Below are 12,868 nucleotides of genomic sequence, written 5' to 3' on the forward strand. Positions count from 1 at the left end.
TAGAAATCTATACATTTTAAGACAGGTGCTTTTTTTAAAAAATGTGCATTTGTTTTTGTGCACATTTTCCCCTTTAAAACATATTATAAATCTAGCACAGGCAATGTGAATTTTCTTCAGTTAATAGTCTTTGAGGAGTCTTGAAAACTGAAACATAGATATTTGCTTTTGCAAATGAATTTCTTTGACTAGTCTTCAGATACTAGTGATTATACACATTGACCTAACTCTCTTGCCGTGTTGAAGAAGCAAGCCGAATTATCTTTATAGCCCCATTTACCAGAAATGTAGACCATACTAATCAGGGTAATAATACATCTGCAGCCTAAGAGTTATAGCTCTGTCCAAATTTACTTTGCTGTAAGAGCAGATATAATGCAACCAGCAGAGCATCTAAAATACTGTACATATTTACCATTTGGTAATTTCATTTGTGCATTGCACAGCCGTTGGAGTTTCAGTATGACACAAGACCACAGTGAATATAATGCAGTGTTGTGATTGCTTTTATAAGTTTACCTTCTTTTAAAAATCCACCTAAAATACATAACATTCCATTTCAGAAAGCATAATGTTGGGCTCTAAAAGATATAGCAATTGGCAGTACTCAAAACTCTTAAAGGATTTGAGTGACTTCCCTTAGACAATCTTTCTGGGATTGAAGCTCAGAAAATGGAACATGAAAGCCTTATAGAATTAAACTTCCCATGAAGAAAGTAAAAGAAGTCCCCCGTAATTCCTCAGTATTTGTTGTGCTGGCTAGCTGTAATAAGTAGTGCAGTCCAATCACATCTAGATGGACACATGTTCTCTGTTCATACGCTAAAGGAAGATTTCTCCTCCTACCAAAGCAACCATAGAAAACTCTAATTCGGATCAGTAGCCTTGAGAGTGAGGAAGGCTTATCTGTTTCTCTGCATACCATTTCCCAAACACACCCATACACCTGAGTAGCTTGTGAGGGAAAATATAAACACACATACTTTTTCTCTATAACCAAAGATCAATTGAAAGAGGTGACAAAAATATTCCCATTGGGAAGTAGATAGGTGCTCTTTAACTGTGCAGAAATATTTGGTTTATTTATTTATTTATTTATTTCCAACATTTATATCCCGCCCTTCTCACCCGAAGGGACTCAGGGCGGCGTACAAAATTGGCAACAATTCGATGCCTACACATAATTAAAACAGCAATGAAAATCCAATAAAACAATTAAAACAATATAAAGATATAAAACATGATTAAAATCAATTCCTCCAAAATCCTCGTGCTGTAGCCGTAAATCAGTCCGGGTCGTCTTTATCATTTAATCTTCGAAAGCCTGGGCACATAGCCATGTTTTCAGGGCTTTTCTAAAACTCAAAAGGGATGGGGCTTGCCGTATTTCTCTGGGGAGGGTGTTCCACAGCCGGGGAGCCACCACCGAGAAGGCCCTGTCCCGCGCCCCCACCAGCCGCGCCTGTGAGGCAGGCGGGACCGAGAGCAGGGCCTCACCAGATGACCTTAGGGATCTTCCTGGCTCATAGGTGGAGATACGTTCGGACAAGTAAATTGGGCCGTATATACTGCAACTTCCCCAAGCTGGGTGTCACCCAAAAGTAAGCCACCAAAGGCAGCAACAAAAAAATCCTGAATATCACATAGCTTTTACTCAGGAACTGATGCTGTAACTTGCATATGTTGTAGAACATGTCAGGCTGAACACTGGAACTCGTAAGTCTGTGATCTCGTAACTTATTCTATTAACTTCAGAAGAAAAATGCCAAGAGGCAAAGTATTGAGTATCTATGTAAACAGAAGACTGTAGGAAGTGGTTGTAGCATCTCTATCTTGGAAGAGATTACAGCATAATAAATGTACATCAATGCAGAAGATTCTCTTTTCAAGATGAAGATGAGTTTACTGTGTTTGTTTCTGGAAAGATAGCCGATGTTTTGAGGCTTTTAAAAGCTTTTTGTTACGATGGTTAAAACTGGACTCTGGAGAATAATAATGTTGTGTTCATGCTGAAGTAACCTTTCCAGTTCAGAAATCACAGAATTCAATTTGAGTTGATGAGTTTTCTAAGTGAGGAATAAGTTATCTGAGAATATCACTAAAATTGTTAGCATAGGCGTTCTTGAAAGTAAGGCAACTATAATAATAGATCACTCAGCAACAGGTCCTAACAGGCCTTCACCTGGCAATGGCAGCTGATTCTAGGACAATAGTCTGCTTTATTCAGGTAGCTACCTGCCTAATCTTTACTGTCATTTCACTTATTAATTTCACTACATTTTATTTAGTTGGTAATTCTTGCTCTTCTCTTGTTGGAAGGACTACACTGCACCTGTGGAGGTAATTCAACTATATATAACTCCTAGGAGATTAGGTTTTTACGATGAATCTGTCATTTTGAACTCAGATCATCAATATGCAACTGTTTTATGTGGGTTTCTTTATCTATTCAAGTCTTTTTCCACATAGAAGGAGGAAACAATGGGTTGTCAAAGGATCTGTTCATAGTACGGTAATAATTGAGGCTTAAAATACTCAAGAGTCAATAAATCCATGGCCCTGTTACTCTTAGCCAGAAATCTTTCATTAGGACCCAATATTCCAGCACAAGTCATTTTGAATGCATCTACATCTTTATTAACAGTGGTACCTTGGGATTCCCTAGTGAGCGGAAGTATTTTCATATATGCATTTCAGTCTTCTCCCAAGTGCCTGAAGAAATAGGCCATACCTTTCCTCCCTGTCTTGTTCGCATAGAAATGCACATAGCCTGCATTGGTGTCTGGGGTGTATCGGTTTTATCTATTTACATTTTCATTTGACAGTGGGATTCTGGAGATGGTTTCAGATAATACTTTTATCTGTCTTCCCTATTCATATTTTTAATGATTGCTTTCAGGAGGAGAGTCATTCTAAATGTCTTTCAGTTTCTATCCTTTGGCAATGAGCTGGACAACTAGCAGAGTTTAGCAGTGACACACAGATCCCTTTTTCCACATATGGTTCAGGGCATGGCACATAATTGATTTAATTAACACATTTTATGTTCTTCAGATGAATAATATGAGCATAGCAAGAAAAAAGAAAGACGTTGGTATGCTGATGAGGATACTATAGAATTGAAGAAAAAGATTATTCCAGCACTAGAGCAAAGATTTTAAAATCTCAAAATATGCAAGGAAGAACCAAGCTACATGTCTAATTCTTCATTAGGAAAACAAAGTCCCTGAATCAGTGCAGATATATATTCTAAAGACAATTTCTGCTGTGTGCTGCTGTGTTTTGTATGTCAAAACCTTGCCCCTCAATTTTCCATGCTCCTGCTGTGTTTTTTCCTGCTTGTACCCTAATGTGTGACCTCAAACTGCTAAGTCCAATTGGCTTTCCCTAATACCTTCTCATTCCCGCTAACCTGCTGTTCCTTTGCAAAATGGTGTCTTGCAGTCCTCCTCTTTGCTAGCTTCTCGACAAAGCACCTCTGATGTCCCAACTGCTGCGGATCTTGTCAGTGCAATAGAAAAACTGGTCAAAAGCAAGCTGGTAAGTCTAGAGTCCTGGGTTCCTGTGAAGAAAAACATCCTGGCTGAGCAATACGATAAATCAGGACTGGTCCTATTGCTGACTCTCCTTGCTTTCCTTCCCACACTTTTACAGAGATGTTTAATATCTATGAATCTCATGTATGTTTTATTTTTTTTGGTTGATAGAACGTAGTTATAATTTTTAAAAGAGTTTGAAAAAAACGCCGATTACATCTGTAGATTACCTGGCAGATCTGTAAACCTTATGATTTCAGCCTATTACAATATTTTATTTCCTTTGGAATATTGAGTGTCATATCAGTGCAAGATGACATAAGCTCCAGTCATGGCAATATTGTAGTGGTGTCAAACATATATGATTCATTTATAATATATCTTTTCTCTGGAATGAAGAATCATGTTTGGAAAATTTAACCTTGGACTGTTTAGTATATTGTTCAAGAAGCCTTCTTTTCCCTATTAGTATAAAATACAGTAATGAAAACAGCAACAATGACAAATGATGGGTAGAGGCTTCATGCTTATACACAGTGGCAAGGAAACAAGCCTAGGTGAAGCCAATTGGACATTTCCAAGGAATGTAAGCCTGAACTGCTTTACCTCAGTTTTATAAATAACCTCTCCAAGGGCCAAATGCACTTGCTGTGATAGCTCATTATTTTGAGCTTTGCTAGAGTTGCCCTCTTATCTTCACCCGAACAGGACATTTTTCAAAATATCTACTCATATTGCAAAGGCTGAACTGAAGCAGCAATTCAGTCTCCTAAACCCTTTCAAGACGCAGAGTGCCAGTTCAATAAAACATGATTTTATCAGATTGAAAACTTTTCTACTTAACACACTCCACTCTTCTCTTGGCTTTGTGTATCTGACTTGGATGTTGATATCCTGATTTGTTAAACTTTAGCTTCCCATGACACCTGAACTAGGGAAAATGTTTGAAGTGCCCATTTCAAGCAAGTATGTGATCCCTGGAATGGAATTCTTACCATATGATATATTTGAGTGAATTGTGATTAAAACAGATGTGTCCTCCCTCTCTTCTTTTTTATGGTACTGATGGGGGTGCTTTATGTTTTGAAAGTATAACAATAAGCATGTTTCAGATGGGGTAGCAACAGTATTTTGAGATGAAACAAATATTGTCTTGAAGAGTACCTAAATGTAATGGGCACTGAATATTTGTCTTTTATCTGTGTGTAAACCACCCTGAGTCCCTCCTGGGAGAGAGGGCAGTCTAGAAATAAAGCTTTATATATTATTATATTATTTGTATAATGTTTATGTTTTGATGTGTTACATTTAATGGTGGAAAAAATCTGGAGAAAGCCACTTACTTTGATTTTGACATTAAGTGAGACTCAAAGTAATTTTACCAAATGGGTTTTGGCTTCTTTCTCTTGGGTTGAGTATTTCTGATCAGTACTTAACTTCTGGTGTTAAATTTCAGATTTTCACCCTTTTTTCTGTTAAACTTTGTGTTTGTTTCTTTGCAAAAATGGATAATTACTCACACTTTAAAAAATCCCACAGTCCTATTGGACCAGTGTGGCATAGCTGGCAATAGTGTTGAGTGGCATCTCATCAGTAGGATTAAAACGATTATAGGAGTGAGTGGGGAGGGCATACAAAGCTGTCCTTATCATGAGGGAAGACTGTCCTTCCAGCTCTGGGGCAGCTCAGAGGCTGCCAAAGATGGTTTCTCTGATAACAGGCAGCTTTCCCTTCTATCTCTTCTTCCTCCGCCTGCTGTTTCTGCACACAGCTTCAGAAAGTCTCCTACTGGAGTAATGGAGCATTATAGTGGTGCAAGTCACCGAGAAAGATTCTGGCCATAGTTAGCTTGCATGTGTCTATGAAACACACTAATGGAGGTGTGCTTTTAACAGTCAGTTGAGTACCATTCTGTATTGTGTAATCCAGAGCAATGATGTATCCTTGCTTACTTAGACAAAAATTGTACTGCCAAGTAGACCTGTAGATCAGATGCAGAAACAAACAAATAAATGGCTTAAAGTGTTACTGTCTGTCAATGGTTTTCAACCTGTGGATCCCCAGATATTTTGGCCTACAACTCCCAGAAATCCCAGCCAGTTTACCAGCTGTTAGGATTTCTGGGAGCTGAAAGCCAAAGCATCTGGGGGCCTACAGGTTGAGAAACACTGCTGTATACAGTATGGTATACTCAGAAGTAAGACGGGTTGACTTTAGTAAAATTCACTCCCTGGTAATGTAAGGGATTGATGTGAATCCTGAATTCAAACTTAGTTCATGAGGGTTTCCAAATGTTTTAAGGAAACAAAATGGTGATTGTATGGAGTGTTACCAGTTCTGTTATGCTGTCCACATTCAGTTAATATTTGGGGGCAGGGTATAGAAGGCGGTGGTGGGGTATACTTGGACAGGAATGGATTTTTTTCTTCCTCAGTAGTGATTACAAAGTTAGAATATTTAAAAATCAAAATCACTATATTGCTTAATATTTTTGTAATTAATAATCCCCATTGAGCCCCTTGGTTTTTTTCTTTCTTTTGTTATTTGGAAGACTTTAGAAGGAGGCTCCTACCGAGGAAGCTTGAAAGACGCCACTGGATGCTTGAATGAAAATGTGACACCTTCAACTCCTCCTTCAAGAAACCTTGAAGAGGAACAAAAAGCCAAAGCTATGAGAGGCAGGATGTAAGTTAATTTGGTTGTTCGGTTTGTACTGCAAATAAGAAACTAAAAATTATACCTGGGAAGTTAATAAATGCTGTTATATATGCAATTGAGACTAGTTGGTAGTAGTTCTTTTTGGGTGTTTTCTCTGGGTCATAAGAGGGGAGGGAAAGAATCTAGGCACACCTTTAAGACTATCTGGTTTTACTTAATATTATATATGTGATGAAAAATGGAAGAAGATAAGTGCTACATTGGCTTTGAGTCATTGTTTACTATGTTATGATCCTTTTTCTCCTGTACTCCATGTGTGTAGGTTGATAGGATAACTTCACCCTATTCAGATCTCTTTCTGCTGGGCAAGCAACATTATACAGCTTAGCTTCTTCATGCATTAAAAGTGCCCATTTTAATCAATCAGAATTGTCCTGATATCACCCAGGTTTCAGTCTAGATGTGTTCAGTGGCTAGACGAAAGATTGCCTGTGTATTGTATCTAAATAGGTTTTGAGGTCCAGAATGGAGTGCAATGGCAATAAAGAATATTCTAGCGGAAAGAAAGAGCTCCTAGATATCTGTGCCTTGCTGCTACAATTTACATCTCTTTGGACTTCCAGGTTTGTTCTAAATGAACTAGTACAGACAGAGAAAGATTACGTCAAAGACTTAGGAATTGTGGTGGAGGTGAGTTAAAACATTAGACTGGATGTATTTTAACTGTGGCTTTTCAAATTGAATAGCTCTTCCGTAACACTGTGATCTTTGCTCTTTGGGGCTGAAAAATGGATAACTTCATCCGCCTTTGAGGCACAAGAAAGATATTCAAAAGCCTAAAACTCTATGACCCTGGTTTTTATCTTCCTATATACATGTGTGTATAAGTTCTAAATGGAATGTGAACTTCGTTTTTTTAAAAAATCACAGTATCCCATATGTTCGGAATTTTTAAGTCCCAGTTACTGAAGCTTGTAGCTGAATCTTTCTTTAAAAAATCAAGATAATTAATTAATATCATCACTGATTTTCTACTTAAAGGGGTTCATGAAAAGAATAGAAGAAAAAGGTGTTCCTGATGACATGAAAGGAAAGGACAAGATTGTATTTGGAAACATTCACCAGATATATGACTGGCACAAAGAGTAAGTCTAGAGTCAGTTTTAAATGACTACTGCTAAAATTCACAAGACTTCTGAATTTACTAAGGTATATTTGTTTGACTTGAACCACTTCTCTTTTTTTATTTCCCATTCATTCAAAGTAGTGCAATTTAACAAGTGACCAAAAAAGTGTAGTTTCATTCGCTATAATAGATCATTCTGAACATCTGTTAGATTTCAAGATATGTCTCTTACAAGTATCAAGGCAACACCTCAGATATATTCTGAAGTGGACCACTCTGAAATTAGTTATATCCAACAGTTTGGTATTCACAGGTTTGTCTATACATATGGATGTTAATTTGCATCAGATCTCACAGTGGTTCCTTTATATTGAAAGTGCTTGAGCACTGAGTTTCAAACTTCCTACCTCCAGGGAACATTTACCATACTGCTTCTGTCAGCAATGAAATAGTTATGATTCAATAGAAAATTCAGGTGCAGTTCTACATCTGTCTATTATTTCTTCATTGTAGCTTTTTTCTGGCTGAACTGGAAAAGTGCCTTCAGGAACATGATCGTTTAGCACAGCTCTTCATCAAACACGTGAGTACCATTTTATGAAAAACCTCTTAAATCTATCCTTGTTGTGACGTCCTTATGATAGTCTAATGAAAAAGATGCAAAATAAGGAATCATATGATAGATCACAGTTTTATGATTTTCCTTGAGCCACAACACTATCTAAGTCAGTGGTTCTCAACCTGTGGGTCCCCAGATGTTTTAGCCTTCAATTCCCAGAAATCCTAACAGCTGTTAAACTGGCTGGGATTTCTGGAAGTCATAGGCCAAAACACCTGGAGACCCACAGGTTGAGAACCACTGATCTAAGTACATGTGCATGTGTAGGTGTGTGTGTGTATTTTTGAGTGATTATTTTTTAAACTAAAGGTAACTTTGGCAGATATCCAGAGCAAAGATGTTTTACCTGAATATATAACCTTGCTTATTATATGTTTTACCTGGTCCTTTCTAGTGACATGACTTGAAAGATAATCTTGGCCAGAAATATATCCATCCTGCATCCCATAGTGCACAGTGTAGTTTCTTACTTTCTGGCCATTGCATTTAGGTACATTTCAATGAGGAAAGCATTATGATGAAATAAATGCAAACCTCAGTGGATTAAAAGATATACCACAGCTTCCAATAATTTTTACTCAGTGGTAAAGTTCTTTTTTAAAATACGCATAATTGCAAAACCATGTACTGGTAGTTTTGTTTTAAATCAAAAGTAATTGTGAGATGGGCCTGAATCAAGATTTACACCCCACATCACTCATGCACTTGCTGGCTAGCTTTAGGCATGTCGCTTATCTCGTTCATCATTGTATTCCTACTTTGGCAATGCTGATGCCTGTAGGAAGAACATGAGGACTGGCAGCTCCTGCCTATTTACGTTCCTTAGCAACTAGTCTTCACAGGCATATAGTCTGATGGTGGCAGTAATATATAATAATGATAATGCCAGCTGCTAACATTGCCTTCCTTGAAATGATTTTCCCAGGCTGATATGTGTGGGCTTTACTATCTCCTGTTTTCTTTGTTTCCAGATAGTACTGGGCTGATAGAGGGCCAGAGTGGGGTAGTGGTTTCAAAATTGAACTCTTCAAACCAGGGATTAAATTCCTGCTTGGCTATAGAAGCACATTGGCTGACCTTGGACAAGGCACACTCCCAGCCTCAAAGGGAGGCAGACGCAAAACCCTATGATAGATTCATTTTAACACTACCATAAATCAGAAGTTACTGACTTCTGACAACGACATCATGTGGTTGGTGTCTGTCTCCCAGATTTCTGATAACAGTAGACAGGGCAGAATGGAATTGAGGAAAGTGCATATCCTCCAAGTACCTTCTGCTGATGGGAACAGTTAAATTTGCTTTTTACTGTTCTTTATGCAGTAGTAAAACTTGTTGGCTTTAATCTGTAACAGCTGTGTAAATTTTGCTTTCACAGGAAAGGCGATTACACATGTATGTGGTGTACTGTCAAAACAAACCAAAATCTGAATATATAGTAGCAGAATGTGGAGTGTATTTTGAGGTAAGATTTGGCCTTCTTCACAGGATGCTTCATTCATGCTGCAGAACGGCTGTTCTCCTCCCATATTTGTACATGTGTTTTGCTATAACTGTGCTAGCCAAGATCTCCTTTCTTGGATTGTTGGCTTTACCCTTCTTTCCTCCCTATTTCTGTATGCATAACATCATATTTAGCAATCCCTTCTTGCCTCTCCGCCCCACCTGTCTCCTTGTTAATTTGTGACTAGTAGGTTTCTGTGCCTTTATTTTCTTATTGTATCACATCCATTCTTCTAATAGCTATCTTACTTGATCTGTAAAGTGTATACACACAAATATGAGGGATTAAAAGAAAACTTGATGCCTGCCACCTGGGGCCATGCTTAATCTCAGAAAGAAAGATAGAATAGAAATATATTTTTCTCATTATAGCATTGATGATGCTTTTTTTTCCATTTTATAGGAGATACAGCAAGAAATAAACCAGCGGCTAACTCTTAGTGACTTCTTAATAAAACCCATTCAAAGAATAACCAAGTACCAGCTGCTACTCAAGGTAAAATATAATACTCTTAATATATGGTCTGGCAGAAACTTGGCCTAGGTTTGTATGTTTGGGGTTTCTTTTTGGGTTTTTTGTACTGCTTCAAACCCTTTGGCATGATTCTGCCTTATATGGGGCTGCCCTTGAAGATAAAGACAAATTTTGGAAGCTGCAGCTGTGCAAAATGCTGCAGTAATAGTAACTGATAAGAATCATCACTTAATAAAAATGTCACATCAGACTATAGCAGTCATTCCCAAACTTTGTTTCTCCAGGTGTTTGGGACTTCAACTCCCAGAAGCCCCAACCAGGTTGCCCAGCAATCAGGAATTCTGGGATCTGAAATCTAAAAAACCTGGTGGACCAAAACCTGAAAACCACTTGTTTAGAGGCAATTGCACTGGTTCCCAGTTTGCTTCTGGACTGAATTCAAGTGTCTGGTGATGACATTCAAGGCCCCAAATGGCTTGGAACTTGGATATTTGATGGAGGGCGCCCCTACTCTTATGCTCAGCTGGAATAGCCCTCTAGCTCTAACCTGTGTATGGTTAGAGCTAGAGGTTCCCCAGTTGTGGTATACCCTTCCCTTAGAGGCCAGTTTGATAGTGCTGACTTCATTTGATTACCAAGTTAAAACATACCTTCTTATACATTTGAGGCCTAATTGTTTTTTTCTACAAATACGTCCATAAATTGTTTCCAACGTAATAATATGTTTATTATTTTAATTGTATATTGTTTTAAACTGTTGAAATTGACTTACTGTCATGTCACCCTGAGATCTTGTGAGAAATAGCGAGAGATCATTGTTTTAATAAAACAAAAAAAAATGATATGCCGGAACATAAACCCAACTCTTAGATTCTGTGCAGTTGAAATTTTTATTTCAGTTGTTAACTCTAATAAGGGGTTGGTTCAGTATTTCAACCTTAAACGATTACAAGGGATCACAATATTTCACCAGTGGAGAGGTCCACAGCATAGACTCAGAGACTCATCTCTAATGGCTAGAAGTAGATACTAGATACAAATCTAAGTGACACACTTTTCAGTCATGTTTATGAGAACATTTTTGTTTCCTGTAGGACTTTCTAAAATACAGTGAAAAGGCTGGATTGGAGTGTTCAGAAATAGAGGTATGTTTTATCCATTGCCTTTTTCTGTTTTGTTTTAAATTTTGATTATAAATTACTCCATAATGACTTTAGTTCGGTTATGAACCACCTCCTTTTTTCCTCTCTCTGATAGAAAGCTGTTGACTTGATGTGCCTTGTTCCTAAACGCTGCAATGACATGATGAACCTGGGCCGTCTTCAGGGCTTTGAGGTAAATATTCATGCTAGCTTATGTGTTTATTTATTTTAATGTATCCCATATTTCTCTTGAGATAAGACACAAGGCGGCTTCTGAATGTTAACTTGATAGACAAGTTCTTAGCCCAAAAAGATGTGTTTTAAAATATCCTCAATCTTTCTCCCTTATAAACATGGCTTGTATTTGAAAGCATACACATATACACACACACACACACACACACAGTGGTCAACCTGAGAGACATCATTGTCTCATATAAATTGTCTAATTTCCTGTAACCCACCACATTTCCTGTGTTCCATATAGCAAGCTGATGCTGTGCTGACATCCATTTTGAATGAAATTTGACACAGATAACTGCATGAGAGACTGATCAGTATGTGAACATCTTAAATGTAGGTGGATCTTCTATCACATGCTCTTGCCACACATATAGCAGAATATGCTGTGTGATAAATGTGCATGCTGTGCTCCTTCTGTTCTTTTTGTTTTTTGTTATACAAAGTGGCAAAATCAAGATTTATTTTTTGGATTTTTAAAAAATATTTTGAAGCCATACATGGTTGAATCCATGGATAGAGAAGGCCAACTACAGCATATGTGTATATTACGCCACACATAATTCCATGTCCATGTTCTAGTATTCAGCAAAATGAATGTGTCTGCATGAGCATACAGTACTAAACACTATAATAATTAATCTTAGCATCTGAACAAGCACTAATTTCTCACACCCAAAAATCTGATAACATTGATATATGTCTCTACAGCTTGGACTGCAGTATCTGAAGGACTCTCTTTTGCCATACATAACCTGAGAGTGCCTTTAGAGTGCTATGGGTTACTGTTCACAAACGGAACCCCTTAGGTCATTTAAAATCCAGATTATCTGCTTTGAACTGGATTATATATCAGTGTAGACTCATCTGGATTATATGGCAGAGTAGAAGGGGACTCAATCATAGCTCACAGTTTCCCGGAAAGGCTCACCTGGATCCCACCTTTTTTTAAAAAAAATCATATATTTAAAAGTGTCAGTAAAATTCTTGTTTTAGATTGTTTTAAATTGCTTTTTACTGCTTTTTGCTGCTTTTTAAAATAAAGACTTAATTGGATTTTAGCAATACCTGTATTTTATGTGTGCCTCTGTAAGAATAATTTGCTATGTGACAACCAATTAGCTGAATAAATAGATGCCCTTCCTCTCCCCATATTAACTTTGTTTGCTTTCTTATCTGTCTCAGGGCAAACTGGCAGCCCAAGGGAAGTTATTGCAGCAGGATACTTTCTATGTAACAGAACAGGATTCTGGAGGGCTATCTCGACCAAAAGAGCGCAGAGTTTTCCTCTTCGAGCAAATAGTCATCTTTAGTGAACTGCTTAGGAAAGGCTCTCTTACTCCTGGGTACCTATTTAAACGAAGCATAAAGGTAAGAATTGCTAAGGATCTGTGGTGATGGTTAAGTAGAGAAATGTATTTCCTTCCAGAGTAACTGCACTTTTGTTCCTGCCCTTCATTTATGGAATGCCACATGATAGAGTAGGTTTCTGTTGCTTTATTGCAGGAGAGTCAGAGACAATTGTCTTTCAGTTTATGATTTTCCCCTGCCATTTGTTTCCTAATATTG

The 12,868-nt window shown here is 37.7% G+C and overlaps 1 protein-coding gene across 10 annotated transcripts in view; it reads left to right on the forward strand.

Annotated features, from left to right (window-relative positions):
- Positions 1-12,868, forward strand: part of kalrn (kalirin RhoGEF kinase) — a 627,264-nt gene that overhangs the window by 573,943 nt on the left and 40,453 nt on the right. For 8 of the 10 annotated variants that reach the window (XM_008109458.3, XM_062971761.1, XM_062971850.1 and 5 more), the window contains 10 exons: positions 3,445-3,540; positions 6,088-6,221; positions 6,818-6,884; positions 7,236-7,339; positions 7,834-7,903; positions 9,318-9,404; positions 9,846-9,938; positions 11,012-11,062; positions 11,175-11,252; positions 12,485-12,670. In XM_008109458.3, coding sequence (XP_008107665.1) covers positions 3,445-3,540; positions 6,088-6,221; positions 6,818-6,884; positions 7,236-7,339; positions 7,834-7,903; positions 9,318-9,404; positions 9,846-9,938; positions 11,012-11,062; positions 11,175-11,252; positions 12,485-12,670 — 966 coding nt within the window. The remainder of the gene's footprint in view (positions 1-3,444; positions 3,541-6,087; positions 6,222-6,817; positions 6,885-7,235; positions 7,340-7,833; positions 7,904-9,317; positions 9,405-9,845; positions 9,939-11,011; positions 11,063-11,174; positions 11,253-12,484; positions 12,671-12,868) is intronic. The other 2 variants (XM_062971879.1, XM_062971921.1) reach the window with 1 other exon arrangement.

The sequence above is a fragment of the Anolis carolinensis genome, chromosome 1 (assembly GCF_035594765.1).
Source record: "Anolis carolinensis isolate JA03-04 chromosome 1, rAnoCar3.1.pri, whole genome shotgun sequence".
In the NCBI taxonomy this organism is placed as follows: domain Eukaryota; kingdom Metazoa; phylum Chordata; class Lepidosauria; order Squamata; family Dactyloidae; genus Anolis; species Anolis carolinensis.